This window comes from Leptosomus discolor, chromosome 21, assembly GCF_034619465.1.
Source record: "Leptosomus discolor isolate bLepDis1 chromosome 21, bLepDis1.hap2, whole genome shotgun sequence".
Classification (NCBI taxonomy): domain Eukaryota; kingdom Metazoa; phylum Chordata; class Aves; order Leptosomiformes; family Leptosomidae; genus Leptosomus; species Leptosomus discolor.
The window spans coordinates 6,379,639-6,402,923 of record NC_141411.1 but is presented as its reverse complement, the minus strand read 5'-3'; the positions used below and the strand labels follow the sequence as shown (position 1 = coordinate 6,402,923).

General features: G+C 56.5%; 2 protein-coding genes across 2 annotated transcripts in view; one reads left to right on the top strand and one right to left on the bottom strand.

Annotated features, from left to right (window-relative positions):
• PPFIA4 (PPFI scaffold protein A4) overlaps window positions 1–3,133 on the top strand; it is a 31,876-nt gene extending 28,743 nt beyond the window's left edge. Inside the window, exons 26-29 of the mRNA XM_086476632.1 lie at window positions 452–627; window positions 849–917; window positions 1,731–1,908; window positions 3,075–3,133. Coding sequence (XP_086332758.1) covers window positions 452–627; window positions 849–917; window positions 1,731–1,908; window positions 3,075–3,133 — 482 coding nt within the window. The remainder of the gene's footprint in view (window positions 1–451; window positions 628–848; window positions 918–1,730; window positions 1,909–3,074) is intronic.
• Window positions 3,134–5,726: 2,593 nt separating this feature from the next.
• On the bottom strand, window positions 5,727–9,749 carry MYOG (myogenin). Its single transcript, XM_086476630.1, has 3 exons — window positions 9,270–9,749; window positions 6,617–6,698; window positions 5,727–5,848 (listed from the first exon to the last, which is right to left on the bottom strand). Exons 1-3 carry the CDS (start codon window positions 9,747–9,749, stop codon window positions 5,727–5,729), a joined length of 684 nt encoding a protein of 227 aa, XP_086332756.1.
• Window positions 9,750–23,285: the final 13,536 nt, after the last annotated feature.

The window sequence follows — 23,285 nt, the reverse complement described above, 5'->3', positions numbered from 1 at the left end:
TAGTCAGGCATGAGGAGGGGGGAAGGGTGTTAAGAGAGAAAAGATCCAGTCTGAGCATCAGATCGTTTTCCTGCCCATTTCAGATGCTCAGGACATCCCCCAGTTTGCTCAGCCTCCCCTTCCTTGCTGGCTGTCCTGAGATTCCCTGCGCATCTGGCTGCTGCTTAGATTACATCTCATTATTGATAATGCCCCTAATTACACCAGCAGCCGTGGGTTCTTAGGATTAATTTTCACAGTTGTTTTCTGCCTGTTATTTCAGCATTTAGTTTGGTAAATTGAAGTGAGCTGTTCCTGCCACTTGAGCAGCCAGTGCTGCTGCTGGCTGGGGAAGGAGAGTCCCAGGATCAGCCTGGGGCAGCGTGAAAGGGCTTCACGACATCATCAGGTCCCTGCACAACCAAGAACATGGTCTGAGCTGGCCCTTAGCCATGCCCTCGGTCTTTTGCAGACGTGTTGGTGTGGACCAATGACCAGGTCATTCACTGGATCCAGTCCATCGGTCTTCGCGAGTATGCAAACAACCTCGTTGAGAGCGGGGTGCACGGGGCGCTCCTGGCCCTCGATGAAAATTTCGACCACAACAGTCTGGCACTTGTATTGCAAATCCCCACACAGAACACACAGGTAAGAGCAGCATCCCTAGAGGATTTTGGAGGAGGGTGGCCAGCGTGGGACACGGCTGCGGCGTGACTCCGCCAGACCCACCAACTCAACTCTGCCTTTCAAAGCAGAGCACTCAGATGGCGCGTGGGCTTTTTCTCTGTCATTCTCAGGCTTTCCTGGGATGGGAGACTGTGCTGGAAACTGTTTCCATCGACAGAGAATGCTTGTGTTTTGTTTTTCAGGCTCGACAAGTGCTGGAGCGGGAGTTCAACAACCTGCTCGCCTTGGGCACAGATCGGAGGCTGGACGATGTGAGTACCCAACCTCTCCCATGTCCCGACCAGGCTGACCGCCTGTTCTTGTGCAAGGAACAGGAGAGGCAGGACCTCTGCTCTCTTCTTCCTTGTCCAGGAGTGTCAAATAGTATGTCTCTAGAGCAGTTGCATGAGCAGTATCAGTGGAATAAGCTAAAACTATTAGACAAGGCCCCAAGGAACGTGCTGCCAGGCTGTGGAGGCAGGTGAGGAATAATCTTGAGCATCATTTCTAGCCTCATGCTCACTGGGCTGAATTTCAAGTAGGCTCACCTGGCTTTCCTGGCCAGCTGCTTTCGTGTTGCCCTTTAGAGTCACAGATGTTGTGGGCATGACACATCTGCGGCGGGTAATGCTGGCGGGTTAGAGATGCCCCCTTAAGGAGCCAGAAAACTGTTCATGTTGAGTCACTGAAGGTGGGAATTCATCTAGATGTCTCCTATGTATAGCTTTCCTCCATGAGATATGGTAGCAGAGCTATCCAGAGCTCTCTTTAGAGAACAGAGAGAAGCAGGCACTTCCAGATGCCATTATCTGGACAGGGTTAGATGCATCCCTTGGGGCTTTACTGGGGCTTGTGTGTTGATGTCTCCAAGGCATCTTTGCAGACAGGCTGGAGAGAAGAGATAGGCAAGCTGGAAAGGATAAAGTCTATGTCATGGGATCCCAAAGAGGTCTCCTATGCCCTTGACCCAATTTGATCACACACTTCTGCACGGTTTGAGTGGGTCTCCATGTACAGGCACACCCTTGTTAGGTGGAAGCAGTGCTGGTATCTCACAGGGCCTGTAACCTGCTCTTCCCTCGCAGGGCGATGACAAGACCTTCCGTCGAACCCCGTCCTGGCGAAAGCGCTTCCGCCCACGAGACGTGCACAGCATCAACATGCTCAGTGGCTCAGCCGAGACGCTGCCCGCCGGCTTCCGTGTCACCAGCCTGGTGCCCCTGCCACCTCCATCTGCCCCTGCCAAGAAAATGCCCCCGGAAGGTAGGTCACCGCCTTCTCCCGTGGGTCCTCTCCCACCCTTGCTCAGACCTCCGTGAATATGGGGAATGATGTACCACCAGGAGAGGAGAGGAGAGGGAAAGAGGCTTGCTGCGTCCCCTGCGACGCTGAATCCATGGGATCCCTGAGCTGTTGTCTGCTGTAAACGTTTTTTTTTTCAGAAGGGTTATTTCAGACTCTTGTCTGGTGTGTGACTTCTTTGTTTTGAACTGCCAGCACAAGGGAGAGGGCTGGATTGGGGCGTGAAGTGGGGATATATGTCACTCACCCTAGCTTTGGCATCCAGGTCAGACCCTGACAGCATTGGAGGCTGTCAGGAAGCAGCAGCCCAGTCTGGACCAGTCTTATCTATCCTGCCGTCTGGAAATGATCCCCAAAGGGACTGAATTAACCGACTCAATTCAGTCGAGCGCCGCCAAGCAGCCACTCTCGCAGGGCTGGCAGGGACCTGCTTTGACGTGCTTGCTGCCCATGCTGCTGGCTGCTGTGTGTTTTAGCTGAGCACACACGTCCGGAGCTCTGCCCCACCACCACACGGCTCCTTTCTACAAGGTATCTTGGTCCCTTCCAAAGCTGTAGGGAGGCACAGGCTCCAGCCAGGTTCACCCTGGTTTGTTCCTTGGACCAAGCACCCTGGTCCCACTGTCCCAAGCCACCCACATCCCCAGTGGTGCAGAGCTGGCTTCAGCAGGCTCAGAAATGAATGCATGAATGAGAACTTGAAAGTCATGCTTTCATCTTCCGGCACCAAGCCCGAGGCTCAGCTCCCCTCCTGTCTCCAGATTTGCTCAAATTTCACAGCTTTCCATCCGTCAGTTTGGGTCAAACCGCTGTTCAACCTTTTTCGCCCAATCCATCAATTTCCACCCAGCTGAGGACAGTGCAACCTGGGACAAAATCCCTGGGTCCACTACCCGGACACGGGTAGCAGGGTGCTCGCTGTCCAAGAGTAGGGATGGCAGGTGGGAACTTTCCAAATACCCGGAACCTTGAGAGCATCAAAGCTGGCCAAATGTGCCTCTTCCTTTGACCCTCATCTTCATGTGGCTTCATTGCACAGATGCTGCCTAATGAATGTTTTGGTGAGAAGCCAAGGGCTAATTGGAGCCGTCACTAATTGCATGCTCTGCTCTTTGACTCCCTTCCAGTTGGTGCCTCTGGGTCACCAAGGCTGGAGACTTCCACGGTCCGGACATACTCCTGCTGAGAGTCAGTGTGACGGGAACCAGCCTGGCCCTGGGTAAGTGCGAGGAGGACTGAGGCCTCGGAGCTGGATGGGGACCAAGAGGAGAGCAGGAGGCTCAGCGTCCTCTGCCTGGCATCACCCAGGCAGGGTGTTTGCCTTCACCAAGGTTTGCCTTGCCATGGAGGACTATGGGGACCTCAGTGGTGGGGGAACAGCCCGCTGCTGCCTGAGGCTCACAGGACTCTGAGATGATGCAGAAGGGATGCTCCTCATCCCAACCACGTGTGGTTTGTCCAGTCCCTGGACAGACAGCTCCACTGGGGACCTTGATGATGCCATCCTAGATGAGGGGTCCCACTGGGGTGAGGGAAGGATAGTCAAGCACTTCAGAGAGGCTCCTGGGATCCTGCTGTGCCCTGGGGCATGGTTCCCCTGTGCCAGGAGGATTCCTTACTGACTCCGACCGGGTTTGTTGGCCTGTGGGTGCACAGATGGAGGTGAGCCACCACCCTCACGGGGCCTTTCCCACTTCATTTCTCAGCACATCCCCACTCTCCGTACGGCCACGTGCTGGCTGCCTTTCAGGACAAGAGCCCAGCCTGCGCCTCTTCCTCGGTCCAAACCAACAGACGCTGCAGTCGTGCTGCTGTGGACCGAAAAGGATGCTCTCCCTTCTGCTTGTGCACCCCACCGCTTCCCCTGGCTCCCTGTGGCTCCCGCCTGTGGCTTGTCTCCCACCTGTCCCCACACTGGCCAGGCCACGGATGCGCTCGCTGGGTGCCCGCTTCGTCACTGGCAGAAGCGTGGTGCAATCTGGTGGAGCGGCAGAGACACCCCGAAAGCGAGCTGCGATATTTGGAAACCTTTCTCCTGCCTGGTTCGTGTTGCCAATACACCATGGGCTGCTACACTGACTCGCCCGAGGCCCGGGCATCAGGGATGCTGCTGCCCACAGGACTTGAAGCCAAGGAAGATTCAGGCTCGCAAAAATCCTCACACCGGGGCGGCTGGGCAAGGAGCTGTCCCCAGGGGAGGCCAGGGCCAGTGCCAGGGTTGGTGCTGCATGGGATGGAGCGAGGACCGGCCATCGTGGGGGCGAGGAGGGCAGCTGTCTGCCAAGGGGTGGGCGGTCAGGGTGCTGCATTTTGGGGTGCTGCATTTTGAGGTGCTGCCAGATGCCACGTAGGAGGGGAGGCTGCGCCTGCAAGGCGAGTCCGCGAAGGGCTGCGTGGGGAAGGGCTGGAACTGCCTCTTATGGCTCACTGCCGGCCAGGACGGTACCCAGCACCCATGGGAGAGGGGACCCTCCTTGGATGCTTGGGGAGACAAGACGGGGGCACCCACTGCCCTGGGACGTGCCCAGCCCTTCCCTTCTGGGTGCAAAGGAGACACTCTCCCCTCCTGCCTCCAGGCTATGGGCAGGGATCAATCCAGGAGGCTCTTAACTCTTCCCATTTCTTCCCCGTAGGGTAGGATCTCTTCGTCTCCTCATGCCACGTTTGCCTTGTGTGGCCCCTATTTCTGATGTGATATTTATTGATGGCTGGAATGACCTTATACTTATCATGTGCTGTCTGGAAGTGCAATATCTGAGAGGCTATACAGTCACGATGTCTTTTCGGTGTATTATTTGCCTAATACAGTATTAAATATTTTTTTAATTTGAAGAGTCAGTGAGCCCTTTATATCGATGCCCTATTTCTTTCATCATATTATTGGTACTGCATGGACTCCAAACCCTGGATCGGGTCAGGAAAGGATGTATGTGTGTTCCAATAAACAGGATTTTAAAACAGTGCTGGCTTGAGCCTTCTTTCTAGAGCCCAAATTAAAAATATAATTAATCTTTAGCTCCCCCGGGACTTTTTAGGGTACAGGGTTGAGTCCCCGTTGCAAACCAGTGAAATCACTGGTCTTTGCAGGGCTGATTTAAGCGTGGGACATCCAGTTCCCACCTCTGAGCAACCTCACTGAGGTCCAGCTGGATTTTTTGATATGGAGAAATCCCCAACCTGGGGATGAGGGGAGACCTGCACAGAGGGGAACAGCAGTAAAGGAAGCCCCGAGCAGTTCAAACAAAAATGCCTTTATTTTAAAAAAAAAAAATCCAAATAAGTTAGCAAAAATAATAATTAAAAAAAAAAACCCCAACAAACAAATGGCAACTCCACACAGCGTTCAGTAGAAAAGACAGCATGGGCAGCCTCCGCGGGGCTCAGCACCCGCAGGACACCAGCCGGAGAGAGACGTTGGTCGAAGAGCATCTTGGAAAAAAAATCAGCAAGCGAACCCAGCACACACATTGGCCCCCAAAAACCGATTACCCCTGGACGGGGAGCGAGGCAGAGCCAGACACAGGGCGGCTGCCCGCACAGCAACTGGGGCTGCCGCCAGCACAGGGCCATGGCCCTGCCAATATCCCACCTCTCCCTGTTATTTTTTTTCAGCTGGCTGGGCAGGAGCGTTTTGCAAGGAGTGGGAAAGGAGGTGAGTGATTTCAGCGGCGCGGTCCACAACGCTGGAGGGGTAAATAAGATTTCCAGCGGCTGGACCCTTCCGTCATCTTCTTCCCATCCTGTTACCAGCTCGAAGAGCCGCTGGGGTTTGCACCGGCTCAGTTTTGAACCTGCTCCTCCTGGAACGTCACAGCCACGTCCTCCACGGCGATGCTCTCCACGATGGAGGAGAGCGAGTGGAGGTTGCGGTCCTCCGCTGCGTCGTCAGCCAGGAGGTGATCTGCAGAGAGCAAGGGCGTGATGACTCTGCTGGGGACGATGGGGAACCATGTGCTGGGGATGGCTCCTGGCTCCATGCAGGAGGGGACCCCGTGATTCCCCGCATGGCCAGAGTGACCTGAGGACCTGCTTCCAGCTCCCACTCTGCAGGGGGGATGAGACCTAACCCTGGAGAGGGCAATGGGGAGTGGATCTTTTGGACACTTTTTAGGTTTTATTCCCCATTGGAAAATGACATTTAAGTTTCTGCCTTCTGCAGAAAAAAACAGGTGGATTTGGGGGGGATAACTGCAACAATGGAAAAAAAAAAAAAAAGAGCAGCTGCAGAGGGGCCATGGGGAGGGAAAGGGAGCCCAGGGCAGTGATGGTCAGTGATGCTTAGTGATGCTCAGCATCGCAGCGGGAAAATCCAAGCCAAGGGACTGCAAAAGAAGAACCCTTGATGCCACCAGGGTCCTGGGCTGCTGCAGTTTGGTTTCTCTGCTCAACATCTTGGTGAAATCAGGCAGTGGGAGAAGCCTGGACTTGCTGAGCGTTGAGCCAAGGAGGTGCTGGAGAATTTTGTGAGCCTGCGGGAGCTCATCTCTGTGCAAGAGTGGGGTGGGAAGAGGACAAGGCTTCTTTTGTCCTCTGCTCTGAGCGTCTCCTGCTTGGGGGAGGTTGGCTCAGCGATGCTCTGCTCCAGGGCTGTGGTGTCTCCCACTGCTGCCCCCCCACCCCAGAGCCCAGCGAGCTGTAGGATGCCAGGGTGAGGTGGGGAGGACCTTACCTGCAGGGGTGGTGCCAAACTCCAGCTGGCTGCTCCACTCGGGGCTGCAGGATGAGCTGCCAGACCCGCACTCACCGGCCACCTGCAAGGAGTCAAGATGCCAACCATGGGTCTTACCTCCTCCAGATCAGCCAGATCCCACCAGCCGCCCCAAAAACACCCTGGGGTGCCCAATCCCCACAGCACAATGCCCCTGTGGAGACATGTCTGTCCCCATGTGCAAAGTGGATAGAGGAGCCCACAGCATTCAGGGTCCCCAGGACCCATCAGGACCAGATGCTCCATTAACCATAAAGGCTGAAAAAAGTCCTATTTGGGCTCTGGATGCAGGAGAAATGGGGCCATCCACTCACTGCAGGTAAAAAAATTGTCTTTACCCAGTGACTATGAGAAAGGGCTAGAGACGGACAAATGTCCTTGGGCAAAACAGCTTTTTGCTGAAAATCACCTAATCAGGCTCATAAAAAATGACACACGGGCTGGACACCCTCAGGCCATCCCAAGGGGATTTCTGGGGAAGATCTTTTGGCAGTTTGATTTGTGGATTTGGGGCTGAATGGCTATTCCAGAGAAAAGAGCTGACAGCCTGAAAAATGAGACCGTTACTCAGAAAAGCTCTGAATTAACATTTTTTTGTGTGTGTGTCTTTATCTGGAAGTGGATGCCGGCTCGGGTCAAACCCAAACTGTGATTTATAGGAGAAACCCCAAGGACCCAACTATTTGTAGCAGCCTAGAAATGGTACTTTGGGTTTACAAGCTCATGGCAGCACGGCTAATTAGTTAACACTTGGATTTATTTCCCACTAAAGTAGGAAATTCTTCCAGATATGATTTTTTTTTTCCCCAAAAATACTGGATTTTCCACTCAATATGTGAAGCCCTGGCTATGCCTGGGAGAAGGGATGGCTCGGAGCAGCAGTGACGGGAACAGCTCAGCGTGGTTTTGGGCACACTTGCAGGGGCAGGCAACAAATCCACCCAAATCAAACCCAAGCAGATACCTTGGTTTTACACTGGGAAGTCCCAAGAATATGCAGGATGGAGTGTAAAAGCTTTTTCAGTCCTTTATTTGGCTCTAAATGTTGGGTTATGTTTGTTCCTGCTCCTTTTGTCCTAAAATCCTTAGTCTGAAAGGAGGTGAATCTCTCTCTTTTTCTGTGCTTCCTATAAAGTCCTTCTGTATCTATATAATTTATATCTAGATAGATACAGATATAGATATAGATATAGATATAGATGTAGATGTAGATGTAGATGTAGATGTAGATATAGATATAGATATAGATATAGATATAGATATAGATATAGATGATATAGATATAGATATAGATATATCTCAGAGCAGTGGGGAAGTGCACACCCAGACATACCCCCAGAAATCAGAGGGCAGATAAAGATATTTCTCAAAACCTTTGTTAAACGACTGAAATCTTGTGCGACGAGTCCTGGCTTGCAGCACCTCAGCTCAAATCGGCACCTTCAGTCCAAGAAACCAGACGGGGTCCCACGCTGACCCCTGTGCCCCCTGCACTGCCCCCTGCCTGTGTCTGCTGTGCCACGCCAACCATCAGAACAAGTCCCCATGCTCCAGCCTGTTGTGGCACCGGCCATCGCATGGCGACGGGGGAGAGGGGAGGGCGGCTGTGGGTTTTGCACCCAGGAGCTTTGATGCCTTCAGGGTGTCAGGGGAGGCAGCGGGTGGGGACCCCCCGATGGTGTTTGGTCAGAGGCTTTGTGCGTTGTGCCACCCTGAGACTTTAGAGGGAGAACTCAGGAATGTGTGTGTGTGTCTGTGAGCAGAGGGATTTCATTTTATTTTATATTTTATTTATTTTATTGGATTTGTTTTAATATTTTTTGTTTTGTATTATTTTATTTTATTTCATTTCGTTTCATTTCATTAAATAAAATGAAACAAAATATGGTAAAATAAAATATTTTATTATTATTATTCTATTTTTAAATATTCTATTTTATTTTACCATATTTTGGTTTGGTTTGTTTTATTTATTTTAATTTTAGGCTATCTATTTCATTTTTGCCTTTATTATCCCTCCCAAGCCCAAGCTCACGTGCCGTGCTCCATGCAGTGCCCAGCACAGGACCGCTCAGCCCCCACTACACCCACCCACAAGCAAAGGCTGCTATCGGTCCCTTCGCCTGTGGGGCTGAGCACACAGTTGGGGCTGGATCATTGCTGCCCCGTGCCTCTATACACAGCACATTCACCAGCCCACAACAGCAGCATCTGCCTTGCCCCAGGGCTGGGGATCCCGCTGCCCACAGCAGGACCCAGTGCCCCAGAGCTGCCTGCAATGCCGCTGCTTAGGGCATCAACTCCCGTAGAGCATCACCTCCATAGGGCATCACCCCCATAGAGTATCACCTCCATAGGGCATCCCCCCCGGAGAGCATTGCCCCTATAGAGAATCACCCCCACAGAGTATCACTCCCATAGGGCATCACCCCCATAGAGTATCACGTCCATAGGGCATCACCCCCGTAGAGCATTGCCCCTATAGAGAATCACCCCCACAGAGTATCACTCCCATAGGGCATCACCCCCATAGAGCATCCCCCCATAGGGCGTCACCCCACGCCGGTCCCCAGCCCAGGTTTGGGGACCCCGGAGGATACACAGAGACACTTACCCCCGGCTGGGGAGCGGCGGGGCGGAAGCGCAGGTCCCTCTGCTCCCGCTCCTGCTGGTTGAGGGTGCTGAGCAAGCTCTGCAGGCGCTCAATGTACTGGATGGCGCTGCGCAGGATCTCCACCTTGGGCAGCCGCTGGTTGGGGTTGAGCAGGGTGCTGCGTTTCAACGCCTCGAAGGCTTCATTCACCTTCTTCAACCGGCGTTTCTCCCGCAGGGTGGCTGCCCGCCGCCGGTCGATGGAAACCGTCTTCCGCTTGCAAACCTTGCAGGCCCAGGGCAGGCATTGCCCAGGGCAATGCTCAGGCAGGGCTGAGTCCTTCTCCTCCAAAGCCACCCTGGTCTCGGGACATAGGGCCACCTCGGGCCGCTCGGGGAATGCTGCTGCCTCGTAGCCCTGCAGGCGGGAGCCCAGGAAATTTTCCCCATCGTAAAACCTCTGGTCCGGGAAAAAATAAGGGTTGGTCTCGAAGAGCTCCATGGGTGCACGGGCAGCTCGGGGACGAGTGCGCGGCTCGGGGACGGCTGCTCCCTCTCCCCACGCCAACTGTTTGGTGCCATTTAAACCCCGGCGCTGGCATTAAATCACGGAGATAAATATAGAAAACCTAAAGGAAACCTGAGCCCACCCTAAGCTGCTGCCTCACATCAAAACTTGTCCATCTGATTTCATGTGCTCTCCCCGCGGGGATTACGCTGCCCGGACCATGGCTGCGCCGGGGGGGCTGGGGGAGCTGGCACGGCAGGGAGGGCAGCTTGGCCGTCCCGTGAACAAGGACTTTCTTTGAGGCCACGGGTGCCACCAGGGATGGTGGGTGGCTGCCAGCTCACCATCCCCCCCAGCATTCCTGTATCATCTGGTCCCTTCAGTTACAGCTGGGTTGGGGGCAGCCCACGGTGGCCTCATGGCCAGCCTACCCTTGTCCCTTCATGGCTGCTCCCCTCGATCCCACGGCACCCCAGATCCATGCCTTCCTTCTGATTAGACCCGACACCAGCACAGCATCCTCTGCTGCTTGGCCTTTCCCGCTCCCGCTCCCGCCCGGTATTTCCCGTGGCCCCATCCTGCCGGTGCATGCTGAAGCTTTTGGTCCTGCTGCTGCTGAAGCCATGGAGAAGCAGACAAATCCAGCCCCGGGAGAGACATCCCAAAGCAGGGAGCATCCCAGGATCCAGCCCTTTTGCTGTGGGCTCCCCTCACCATGCAGCCCCCCATCTTGCTGACAGCCTCTACGCTCTGCTGCCTGTCCCTCTGCCTGTCCCGCAGGAGCAGAGCAAACAGGCAGGAGCAGGCAGGTAAGACAGCATCAGGCCCAGTCTTTCTCCCACCTTGGGCTTCCCAAAGGTCCCTGGCCAAGTTCCTTATCCCACGGCACAAAATCCACTTTCTCCCGTGTGTCTCCACACCCCATCAGAGGAGATGAGCTGGGCTGGATCCCCTCCCGCCCAGGCCCTGGCTCATCTGAGCTGGCCTCTGGTACTGGCCTCTGTACCTGTGGATAACCAAAGCCCCAACGCCATCCTGCTGCACCCCTCTCCCAGCAAAGATGCATTTTTCCCACCTTCCCAATGGAGAAACTGAGGCACAAGCATGGACGCTGCATAAGCAGCAGTGTGGGTGGGTTTTTAACCCAGCCCCAGCTCTTCCCTACTGTCTCCAACCACTTGACCATGTCTCTCCAGCTTTGTCTTTAATTCAGAAGGGATTTTTTTTTTTCCACTGGGAACGTCAGAAACCATCTCCCATCTCCTCCTATTCCTGCTCCAGGCCGGATTCCAGCCGAGGGATCGGTCAGTGGAAAGAATGTCAGCAAAGAGCAGGGCCAACCCTGCCGGGATTTTCCTTCCCCAAATCCCCCCTCCCCAGAGAGGCCATGCCGTGGCGCATTCCCTGCGCTCGCTGCCGGCACCCTTGCTCACTTTGGGTTGATTTCTAGCCTTTCTGGAACTTGCCATGGTGCTCTTCCTTCTTTGCAGTGATTTCTTTGGGGGCTAGGAGCTTTACAAAGCACCCTCAACCTGATTTCAGCTCTTCTGGGGTCTCAGCCCTGGGGGTGTGCTCTCCCCACGGTTTTAGCATCTGTAAAAAAAATCTGCAGTAAGGAAAGCAGGACCCGCCACCTCAGAGTTCACCCTCAGCACAGCCCTGTTCTCCACAGGGACAATCAGACTCCCAAAATACTCAAGAAGGAAAGAAATCAGAGTGCTGGCTTGGCCTCTGCAAAAAGCAAAAGCACTGAAACACTTAGGAAGAGGCAATATTCATCCCTGAGAGTGTGCAGAGGAGCCAGTGGCAGGCATGAAGCCACTAGGAGGGGATAAACTGAGCCCAAGGGCTTCACATCAAGCAGTTTGACTCTCGTGGGGACCTTTATCAGTGGCATTTGCCAGTGGACACGACCCCAGTGAGCCCTTCAAGCTGCAGCCAGGTCCCTGGGCGAGGGGTGCCTGCAGGACCGCCCTGGCTGTAGCATATAAATGGGGCTTTTTTAATTGCAAGAGTGTGTTTGGAAGACGAGGAACCAGGCAGTGACATAACCAGCTCCGCGGGGCACGTGACGGCCCCATACAAGAGCCCGGTCAAGCATTTCACACTTCATAAAAGAGGGGCGGCATCGGCGGAGCAGGCGCTGGCCGCTGTTGGTGGCCTCTTCCCAGCCAGGAGAGGAGCAGGGAGGGACACGGGCTGAGCCAGCCCTGACAGGCCACCGAGGCCATCATGTCCCTGCAGGCAAGCAGGCAGTGGGGGCAGAAGGCAGCCAGTGCCAGCGTGGGATGGGGACTGGGAAAGAGGGACCCCACGTTGGGGTGGCAGCCCCAGCTCTTTTTAGGGGGGGTCACATCCAGGCTGCTCACGCTGCCACCGACATGGGGAGCTGGGATAATGCTGTGCTTGTCCGTCCACGTTTCTGCTCCTCCACCAGACCCTCTATGCCAAGGCTGACCCTAATTCCAGACATGGTGGGGGGACACAGCAGGATCTGGGGTCTGTGGGTCCAGCGGGCTCATCCTGGTGGATTTTGAATCAGGGATAACGATAGCCGCCAGGCAAGTAGCCACCACCAAGGGACCCCAGTGTCTGGACTACTGGGGGGTCCCATCATAGCCTGCACCACCCTGAGCTCCCCGCAGAGGATTGCTGGGGGACGGACAAGCAGGGCGGCTCTTCCTGGGTCCCTTGGGTGCCGACGGCGGCTGCAGGCTGTGCCCCGGGTAATTTGGAGCCGGCAGGGGATTAGGGCTCTGCTGCCGGCTGTCAGGTTAGCCCGTGATGGATGGTGGCGGCTGGGAGGCACACAAAGGCGATGCTGTGTGAGCCCCGGGCAGAACGTGCTGCGATCCGTCACGGGGTGACCTTCCCCCGGCTGGCGGAGGCCTCGCGGGGACGGCTCACCCCGTCACAGCCGGCGGGGACGGGCAGCCACGAGGCCCGAGCTAAAAATACCCATCCATTGAGAAAATCTCAGCGAGGAGGGTTTGTCCTTGCTCCTCCGGGGCAGCTTCCCAAGCCAATGGCCAGACCCACAGCTCAGGGTCGCAGAGTGGTGCCCAGGGGCTGTCCCGACTGTTTTGCTTTCCCACCATGGCCAATGGTCTTGATTCGCTGAGTTTTGGGGAAGCACATAAGCATGTTGCAGCCCGGTGCAGAACCCTGCCTGGTGCGTGGAGCTGCACGCACCCAGTGCATGTCCCTGCTTGGTGCACAGAGCTGCAAAGTCCCTGCACTGGAGCAGTGCTGGTGGGGGTGGTGTTGGCTGGCTCCTTCCACTGGAAAAGGCAGAAAAAACAGCAGGTTTTAGGGGCTGGTGAAGTGAGCTGGGTGGTGAAGGCAGCATCTACACCCCCATGGTGCAGGCATCATACCACTGGTGAGAAAAACTGGGGCTGGCCGGGACCCAGCAAAGACGCCATCCTTCTGGGATTTCAGCACAAGAAAGGGGTCCCACCAAAATGCCATTTCCAACCGGACCCACCTTCCAGTCCCCCTGGGCACCCCGCTGCCCACATCCCCTCTCACTTTCCAGGCTTGCCGACATCCCTTCCTGCCGCGGTGACAAGTCATAACATATTTGGGAGCAGCTGCAGGCGGCGGGGAGATGCTTGGCCCTCTCCCCGCTCCTGGCCGAGGAATGCGGAGCAGACCTCTCCTCCGACACCCAGGATTTCCGACGTGCCTGCTCGCCGGAGATTTGGGACAACGACAGCTGCTCGGCCGAGATGGGGCCACGGCAGAGCCTGTCCCTTCAACCCCGTCCCCACCAGCTGGTAGCTTTGCACAGCCATGTCTCAGCCTACTGGGGATTCGGGATTGGTTTTAGGTCCAGCCCGTGGGGAGGGATGGGGGACGGTGTCCTGCTGTCTGTCCCTGGCTGGGATGGGAGCAGTGGTGGCCGGACTGGCTGACAGCACCTTCCTTGCCCATATGCGTCACTTCACCCAGTTTTCGCTGGTGGATTGGGAGGGTGATGGGATGAGACTGCTCATGTCACTGCAGCACCGTGTCCCCACAAGGGCTGGTGTCCTTGGACCCTGCCTCGCCTCTCAGCCCCGCAGCTCCAGGCACCAGCTTCTGTGCCTCAGTTTCCCCATCAGGAAGTCGGGATAATGATGGAGGTTTAAAGTCCGGCTGGGGAATGTATTTTGATTATTAATTATTGTGCCAGGTTTGATCTGGGGTGGGACAGGTATCAACAGAGATATGCTGGTGGGTGAGAAGCCACCAGTCCACTAGATCCCAGTCTGGGGACCAAAGTGGGAGCCTCAAGACACCAGTTCTCTGGATCACAGTCTGGGGATACTAGTGGCTGCCATGACTAGTGGCTGTAGCCTGTTGGATCTGAGCCTGGATCCCAGTCTGGGGACCAAATCAGATGCCCCAACACACCAGTCTGCTGGCCTCCAGTCCAGCGACCGTACTGGGTGCCCTGACCTCCCTGCTTGCCTACACTCAGCTGATGCTCTGCCCCACTGCCAGCACAAAATCTCCTGCATTTCTGCCCTGCCGTGGCCTCCCTTGCTCCATAACTTGGACACAGCCCTTCCCCTTCCCAGTCCCCAGCCTCAAATTGCAGCTGGAGGAAGGATTCACCCAGCAAGGCCTCCGTTAACAAACGCCACTGGGGGCTCTCCCATCCAGAGTCACCCCCATGCCGGGAACATCCCTGGCACACAAGAAGATGCTCCTCCATCCCCTGCATGGTGGCACTAGCCAGGCTGTCCCCACTTGTGTCATGGAGGGAACAGGGTGGACTCGGGTTGTCAACAAGGGGCTGTTTTCCCCAGGGTGGGAGAGTCTGGCTGGGGGGAGCGGGAGGACAGGTGGGTGGTTGGAGGAAGACCCATGAATGAGAGGGATTCAGCAGTGACATATGGTGGCTATTTGACCCCTCGAGAGGGACAGCTGTCTGGGCCAGAGGGATGGCGTGAGGCACGGGGACGGGACCTGGGGACAGCAGTGTCCCTTGGCATGGGACAGCCCTGAGACGGGACACCTGGAGCCAGGCAGGGACCGTGGAGGGGGCCAGGAGGGAGCCAGGTGGCAGCAAGCCAGGTCTCCCAGGTGCGCGACCATCATCTTGTCCCCATGGTGGGCACATTCCTGCTGGGGTTCATCCAGCCCCCATGGCCCAACCGGAGACTGATGCTGCAGGATCAGGGGCCGGCGAAAGACAGGAAAAAGGAGATGGTGATGCTGATGTGGGACTTTTAGGACATAAACTGATGACTATGCCCCCACCCCATGTGACAGCAAATGTTGACACATGGAGGGGTGACCCCCCCGCCCCATGTAGGGCACCCTGCGGTAACTTGGACTGCAACAGCCAAGGGTCATGGGGATTTCGTGGCTTCGGCGTGGGATTTCCAAGCGGAGAAGGGACAGCAGACCCTCCCCATGACATGCCAGTGGTGATGCCAGACAAGCCAGTCCCCAGGGAGGGGCACCCAGCCCTTCCAGAGGGGCCTCACCCTGCAAATTCCCATCACAGGGGGAGAGGCTGCTGGCTTGGCTCAGCCCTCCCCATGAGCACCCAGGCTCAGTTCTCCCCCCACGCGCAGGCTGGTTTTCCCCCTTGCTGGGGTTCAACCCCATGGGGGGGCCCGTGCCTCAGCAACCCCTGACTCCGGTTCACACGCTCAGCTGTCGGCCGCTCCGGCATGTGCTGTCGGGATCGGTCAAGTGTCTGGAGGATAATCCCGACCCCGCAGTGGTGCCCCTGCACCCCATGTGGCTCCCCAGGCCACGCACTGTGGGGGTGTCCTGCACCCGATGAGCTGATGGAGCTGGACTGCAGCTGGGGGAGATGAGAGCTGGGAGGAGGAGGAAGGCCTGGGAGGGGTGAAGAAGGTTGGTGGGGTTTGGCATAGGGAACAGAAATGGGGTAGGTGTTTTTGGGGTGCTCCCTACACCCCATCACAGGGGATAGATTCCTTGCAGCCCATCTCCACCACCGAGCAAACTGGGGGACACAGGGATGGGGGATGTGGGGGACATTGAAGGGGTGTCAGATGGGAATGGGAGACATGGGGGGGGGGGGGGGGGGGACACACAACACTTCGCTGCCTGCGAGGAAAAACGCCTTGAAATGCAAATTTTCGGAGCCCTGAGGTTGTGACCGAGGATAATCCCTCCCTTCCTTGGCCGGGTCACCCGAGGGTCCCACGGGACCGGGGAGGCCGAGGCCATCCGCTCGCTGCCAGGAGGGATGCAGGAGCCACCAGCCCCCTCCAGCCGCTGCGGCCGTTCGGTGCGGCCAACAGGAGAGGGCACCAGCAGCCCGGTTATCCACACGCCGAGTCCGGATTTAGGGCTGCACACCCCAAGCCAGAGGCCAAAACCATCTCAGACCCCTTTGAACCCTTTTTTTTTGGGGGGGGGGTGGGGTACGAAGAAAACCCCAACACCTCCCTGTACAGGATGCGGGGTGCGGACCCAGCTCTTCGCCTGGGGGCTGAGAAGCGGGCATCAGGACCCGGAAACCCTTGGGGTGACCCTCTCGTATCCCCCACCAGGGATGAGCCCAGCTATTCATTTCCCACCCTCTTGGGGAGAAAATCTCGAGGTTTGTTTTTTCCCTGCGGCGTAATGACCCCAGCAGGTGCTTTTCCTGCCCAAGGGCTGAAAATAACTCCCAGGGTTTGGCTTCCTCCAGTTCCTGCTCCCCCTCCCAGTCCCCTCGCTCATCTTTTGGGTCAAAACATCCCAATCGGGGGAGGGGAGGCTCAGGGGCAGCAGGGGGACTTCCCGGAAAAAGCCTTTCCTTTGCAGTTTTATGCTTGGCTGGAGGTGAACTCGTCCTAGGGAAGGAGTTCTTGGCCTCAGCTCTAGGAGCCACGTTTGCCCTCAAGTCTCTGCTGGGGAGCAGCTCTTTTTTTTACCCCATCAGGAGAGACATGAGTGTATTTTGAGGGGTTTCCCCCCACCCCTTGTATTTTTCTTGCAGGAGTTGTGTCCTCTGTCCCTCACAAGATGCTCTTGCCCGTGTCTGTGTCACATCTGGTCCCTTTGACCCCTTGGATTTAGTTGCTTTTGGGGAGTGAAATGACTGGAGAGGGGCCCAAACCCCTCGGCCACCAGCATTCATGTTGGTTTCTGCTTTATCAAGAGCGTTTATTTAGGGAGTTGGAGCTGGGAGCCCCAGCTGCCCTTGGGGCTGGGCAGGTCCCTTGTCCCCAGGATGGAACCCTGGGGGGCTCCTGCGGCCATATTTGGATTTTTCTTTCCCAGTGCCTCTGCGGTGGCTTTAAACCCAGCAGACATGTGGAAGCCCAGCATCCCAGCTCCTGGTCCCCTGCGATATTTTTGGAAAGCCGAGCAGACATGAGATGGGGTTTCACCCTCTTTCATCCCCACAGGAAAACACAAGGGATGGGGACACGAGGGGAACCTTCCTTCCCCTGCTCCATCCCCGCATCTCCACCCTGGATGGACAAGACAGACACAGACAGCAAACACCATTGCAGCCAGGGCTTTTCATGGGAAAGGATCGCTCCAGGGGGACAGGAGAGGAATTTTGGGGTTACGCACCCAGCTGCCTTCACAATGCCTGTCTGAGGTCTCTGCCCTTCAGCTCTCCCGGTCCCTCCCTCCTCTCAGCCTTTCCCAGCAAGCCAATGTCTCCATCCCTCCTTGCCCCTTTTCTGCCCCAACCCCACACACCTAGAGCTAGGAGAGAATCTGGGGGTCCTCAGCACCTCAAAAGCTACAGTCACCCAGCTGACACCCCTTGGCCTCTGCAGCACTGATCTTCCACTGATGGGTCCCCACTTCTCCATCACCTCCAAGCCCCGGAGCCACGCAGCATCCCACTGTTGCAGCAGGTCCCTGGAGCATTACCGCACCAAGTCATCTCCTCCCAGGGCACAAATTCGTCTGCTGGCTTCCCACCACGAGGCTGGGCGAGCCCTAAGCTGGGTCCTGCCCCTCAAATCCTCACCACCCGTGGAAGCAAGGGGAGGGAAGGCAGAAGAAACAGCCTCCATGTCCATCAGGGCTCAAACACTCCAAGCTCGTGGCAGAGGACTTCCAGTTGCGCGTCCCCAAGGAAAGGCAGCCAGCTGTGGGAACGTTGCTGTCGACTGTCTCTTGCTCTGTGCAATCGAAAATGTCACGTCCCACTGCAGCGTCACCGTCCCAGTGAAGTCATCCCCCAGGGACCAGGCTGGGAGGCTGTTTTCGCGGGAGCTGGGATAGTTCGGGTAATGTTTGTGCTGCTCTGGGTCCAGGGGGAAAGGATCCCAGCTGGAAGAGGAGAAGGGGAACAGGGCAGGAGGTGGATCTCCTCTGCTGATAAGGAATTTTCCACATCTTCAATAGGGATCTCTAGGTTTAGGCTTGTGGGAAGGGTTTAAACAGCTTCTCCTACAATATAGAGGACCTGCCCAGTGAATTTCTGTCCTGACTTAATTACTGGAAATAAAATATTTCAGTTTAGATCGGTTGGAAGGAAATAATTCAGGCAGCGGCAGCATCAGAGCGCAGGGCTTGGAGGCTGCAGGAGTCAGACGGAAGAAAAGCTTTTGTATTGGAAGGTGGCGATGTGGTTATGGTCCGTAAGTGTTTGAGTGGGGAAAAAAACCCTGTTACCGAAATCGAGAACCGCCCAGCCAGCTGAGAAAGATGCAGTAAGTGACAGCTGGAAGCTAAAAGTGGAGAATTTTAAAATAGAAATACTGGACATGTTTCTAAAGTGAGAAATACAAACTTTGGGAACAGCAGCCATGGGGACGTGTCTTTCCTTTACGTCCCATGCGAGGGGCACCTTGCCATCCTCACCCTGGAGGCACTGAACCAGCCCAGCCTGGTCCTCCTTGGCCAGTTCCCTCCAGCGTTGTCACTCCTTCATTCCCTGCTTTCTCCTTCACCCCAAATCCTCATCTTTCAACACCACTAAGGAGTATGGGGTGGTAAGAGCCTGTCCCCAGGTCACCACAACCCAGGTCTGGGGCTGGTCCTGGGCTCTTCCAGGCGCAGCACCCGCTCAGCTCTTCACCTCCTCCCCAATATTTCCCAAAAAACAAATCAGAAGATGATTATACCAGCTCGGAGACCTATCAAGGGAAGAGGTTCCCCTCATTCATCTCTCATAGCAAACCAGGACTCATAGAAACCACATTTTTCCTTTTACATTTTCCTCCCTTTTTTTTTTTTTTTTTTAATCTTTCCTGGGAAGTTGCTGTTTCACACGAGTCTTTGCCCCAGAAAGGTCTGTCATCGCTGCTGCGTGCTTCAGAGCACTTACACCACCAGCCTCCCTCCTCCCTCCCCTTGGGCACGGCTCAGTGCCCACAGGGCTGGAGGTAGCCAGCACCCTCCTGCCTTTCCATGGGCTACTTCAAGTAAAAAGGGAGGCTAAACAAGGACCAAGTTTGTTTAAAGGGTGGCCATGGAGTGGGGGCAAAGGGTTTTAACCGTCCTCCCAACTGATGTGCAAGGATGGAAAGGTTTAACCCCCTCCTGTGCCGCTGAGCTTGCTGGAAGCGGTGGGCAGGAATAGCTCTTGGCCGGCAGCCTGGCTCGATAACACTCCCGGGGCTCCCTCAGGATTAAAATAAACCCAGTGTGTGGTGAGGAAGACGCAGCAGTGAAGAGGCAAAGGGCCCGGATTGGGGCACGAGGGCAGACATCGGCACCCCGCTGCGGTCCCGGGCGTGCCGCAGAGCCGGAGATTGGGGCAGACCTCTGCTCTACCCTGCTGCCGTGCCAAGGACAGCTCTGGTAGGGAGATCCACGGGTTTTGGACATGTTTTCTCTTCTGTCGAGTGATGTCTCAGCAGTTCCTGCCCGCCAGGGAAGCACAAAAGCCCATTAGCATCCTGCTGTGCCAAGGCACCCAGCTTGGCTGCGACCCAGCTGTCTGTGGGCAACAGCTGGCTGGCATCTGGTAGGGCACCGAGTGGGGCTTGACCCCTGTGGCCGCTGCGTGGGAGCCCGCAGCCTCATGGACACGGCATCTACCCAGGGCAGAGAGGAGCCAGGGCAAGTCCTCACACAAGCACCCACTTGCTGAATGACCACAGACGTGTCCGTGACTCAGTTTCCCCCTCGGCTCGTGGTCAGTACTGCCAACCCACTTTAAAACCTGCTCTGGGTGTCAGGGCTGAGATGCGCTTGGGGAAAGGGTCAGTCCATGGGAAAGCAGCCGTTCCTTTCATCCACCCTCCAGGATTTGCTGGTTTCAATTATCTCCCTGGAATTTTTTATACGCCCTGTCATTGCTGCTGAGTACCTGCTGCAAAGCCCAGATGGGGATGGATCACCCCGTGAAGTTACGGTGCTCCTTGCTCCCCAAACAGCTTCCCCAGGGTCATGTGTCCCGTTAAATGGGAGAGAAACCAAGCACAAGTCATGGAGCAGCCCTGTAAAGTCCCACCGGGGCTCTGTGTCACCCACACACACAGACCGGCGGCCCCAGGGCTGGTGCTATGGGGTGAGCATCGCTCCGCAGCGTCTCAGTGCACTGGAGGCATCCTTGGAAAAGCTCCGGATTTTCCCTTTGTTTGCTCCTTCTTTTTCGTCTTGTGCCATCTTGTCTAGACCCGCCGGACCGTGGCATTTGGGGGGTCACTCGTCCTAATTAATATTTTGTGGAGACGTCAGCCCTCCAAGCACACAGCCCTGCGCTGCTGGCAGCAGCCGCGCTTCTAATTAACTTTCCTAATTAAGAGGCCCCTTTCCATGACCAGAAGGGCTGTGGGATGGGCCCCATAATGGAAGAGGTGGAGAAACCCTCAACTTCTCCTTCCCTGAGCACCTAGAGTGGCAGCATGGAGCTGCTCTTCACATAGGTAAACTGAGGCAGGAGGGGGAAAGCTCAAACCCCCAAGAAAGGCCGAAGCAAGGCGGGTGGAAATGAGCTACCCACGCCCCGACTCGCCTCCTTGAAAAGCATTTCTTGGCTGCTGCCAAGCCCTGGGGGTGTTCAGTCGGGGTTTGGTCTCGTCAGCCGGGCAGGCTGGCTCGGCCGGCTCCAACACGCCAAACCCTGCGGTGCATCGCGCTGGCACACGGCCAGACGCCAACCGTTCCTTCCCGCCATGGCCCAGGTTTGGTCCATCTCACAAGAGGCAGAGAGGTGGAAAAGCTGGTGAAGGAATATCGCAGCCACGCCGCATCCCTTCTCTGCCTCCCTTCATCCCATTTCTGCCGCTGCGCCGGGTACAGCAGCAGGTATTTGCCCACAGCAGCGTTGCCCAATGCTTCTTTGGGTTCATCATGACTTGCTGGAGCTCTCAGACTATTTTCTCTTTCTGAACCCCAGCAAGACCCTGGAAGGCCTGGATAATCTTCTCAGTGCTTGATGTTCAACAGAAAATTACTTTTCATGGGTTTTTAAAGAATCCCCAACGCTTGCCTGACACAAGCCCTAGCCTGGTGTCTGGGAAGACGAGCAGATGATGCCACGTCCATCAGGAACGGGCTCTGTGCAACCACCTGCAAGGACCAGCAACCAGCGTTCAACCTCCACAGCCTTTGTCAAAGCCCTGGGACAGTTTGCCTGGGTTGATGGGAGAGCTCCTGCCTCGCTTTGGCAAACTCCCAGCCAGGCAGCTCATTTTTGGCATAACGTGGGGTTTTTTTTTAGGGGTGCTGCTAAAATTCAGTATGCTGGGGCATGAGTCCAAGGGAGGGAGAACAAACTGCAAATCCTCTAAGGAAAAGGAGTGGCTTTTAATCTCTGTGTTTGGGAGATTTGCATACAATTAGGCCGGGACTTGCCTGCGTTTGCTTCCGCATTGCACTCCCGTGATGAACCTGCCGGCTTTCCTGCTCTGCTCCCAGCCAGAGGTTGATTGCAAGAACACTCGGCCTGCAAAGTTAGTGGGTGAGGGGATTCAGGGCTCTCTGGGGATGCCCTCTCCACTCCTGGTACCCTGTCCAGAGAACGCCCACCCCACGCATTGCCTCTGGCTTTAGGGCTTCAGCCCTAGAGCAGGGTAACGGCTTCCTCCCTGCAGTGGAGGATGTGTGAGGAGATGCGCTGTGAGATGCTCCAGCAAACACCTCCCATAAATAGCGTGGTGTTTACATGAGCCCGCCATCCTCGGTTTATTTTTCTCCCTGCAGAGCAAACAGAGCATTCAAACCCAAATAAGCTCTCCTAGCCCTGCTGCTGGCACAGCCCAACGGCCGGAGGTGGCACGTTGCCACAGTTCCCGGACAGCCCTTGGATGCTCGAACCCCCCAAGCCCTATGCTGGCCACTTGGCCAAGGAGGAGAGGGGGAAGCCCACGGGCCACCAGCTGATGGAGAAGTCCAGCACTAGGTTTGTGATGGTCCCAGAGCTGTTCCCATCCCTGCCTTGGGGTTTGCAGGCTCTGATGGAGGAGAGGGTTGAGGGTCAGCCCCAAGGGACAGATCCGGGTGTTGGGACATCTGTCACTGAGGCAGAGCAAAGCAGGAGGGGACAACTCCAGTCCCAAGTCTCACCAGAGGAGAGAGGAAGGATGGGGAGAGGTGCAGAAGGGGTTTGCGAGAGTCCCCTTGCCCCAAATTTGAGGCCTTAGCTGGTGCTGGTCCCTGCAGTGTTCGGATAAACCAGCCTCGCCCCTGGAGAGCAACTGATGCAGGAGGAGCCTTGCAGGTGCCTGGTCCACACATGGGGGGGTCCCTGCAGAGCTTGGCTGGTTCGGCTCCGTCAGTCAGATCAAGCCTCCAGACCCATTGCCACTGCGCTACGCAGCCCAGGGGGGAAATTTTGGGGGTGTCTGTTTTTCCCAAAACTTCTCCTAGGACTGTAAATAGTGGCCGGTCCAGCCTCCGCACCAATTTGGGGCCACTCTTCCTCCACACACCTTAGCTGGAAAGACCCCCCGCCTGTCCCAGCAGCTGTTTTCCTCCCACACAGCCCCTGTGCAAGGGAGGCTGCTAGCCCTGTGCTTTCCCCCCTTCCCAGCGCGGGGTGCAGCCCCACCCCAGCACCCAGGGGTGCTGTTCAGAGGCTGAAGGGTGTTTTGGGTCTCAGCCCCAACCCACCCCAGCAGTGATTTCGGGTGAGACGTTGTCACCCAGAGCCTGGGCGAGCATCCCGGCTCTTTGGACCGGTTCGGGTGTGATTTGGGGTGCCGGCCCCATCCTGGGGCTCAGCCCGAAGCGGTGGCTGGTCCGTGCCCCGGTGATGCGCTGGGTCCTCGCTCACCCCGAGCTCCGGCTCTGCGTCTGCTCTCCCCTCCCCTCCCCGGCTGCTCTGCTCACACCCGACCTCAAAAACCGGTTCTGGTGATAAAACCGGCACCCGACCCGTGTCGGGATCTTGGAGCTGGCACTGGCTCTGCCGGCTCCCACCCCGCTCACCCTCCGGGCCCTGCCACCCCCCGCCCGGCTGCCCCCTCCCTCCCCCGCCCCCGCCCCCGCCACCTCCCACCCTCTCCCGGTTCTTCCCGGGCTCGGCGAGCCCCAAATCGGGTCAGTCGCTCTTTAAACGGCTGCAAGGCTGCACCATGTGATGCTCCAGCTCCGGTTGGGAGCTGGCAGAGCCTGCGGGAGCCGAACGGTGCCGGGCACCGGTGACCGAGCACG

Excerpts from the sequence above, each read along its gene's own strand:
- MYOG (XM_086476630.1), bottom strand. The coding sequence starts at position 9,749 with ATGGAGCTCTTCGAGACCAACCCTTATTTTTTCCCGGACCAGAGGTTT. Across the intron at positions 6,699-9,269 it reads CCGCCGCTCCCCAGCCGGGG|GTGGCCGGTGAGTGCGGGTC; the intron begins GTAAGTGTCTCT and ends GACTCCTTGCAG. Across the intron at positions 5,849-6,616 it reads GTTTGGCACCACCCCTGCAG|ATCACCTCCTGGCTGACGAC; the intron begins GTAAGGTCCTCC and ends TGCTCTCTGCAG.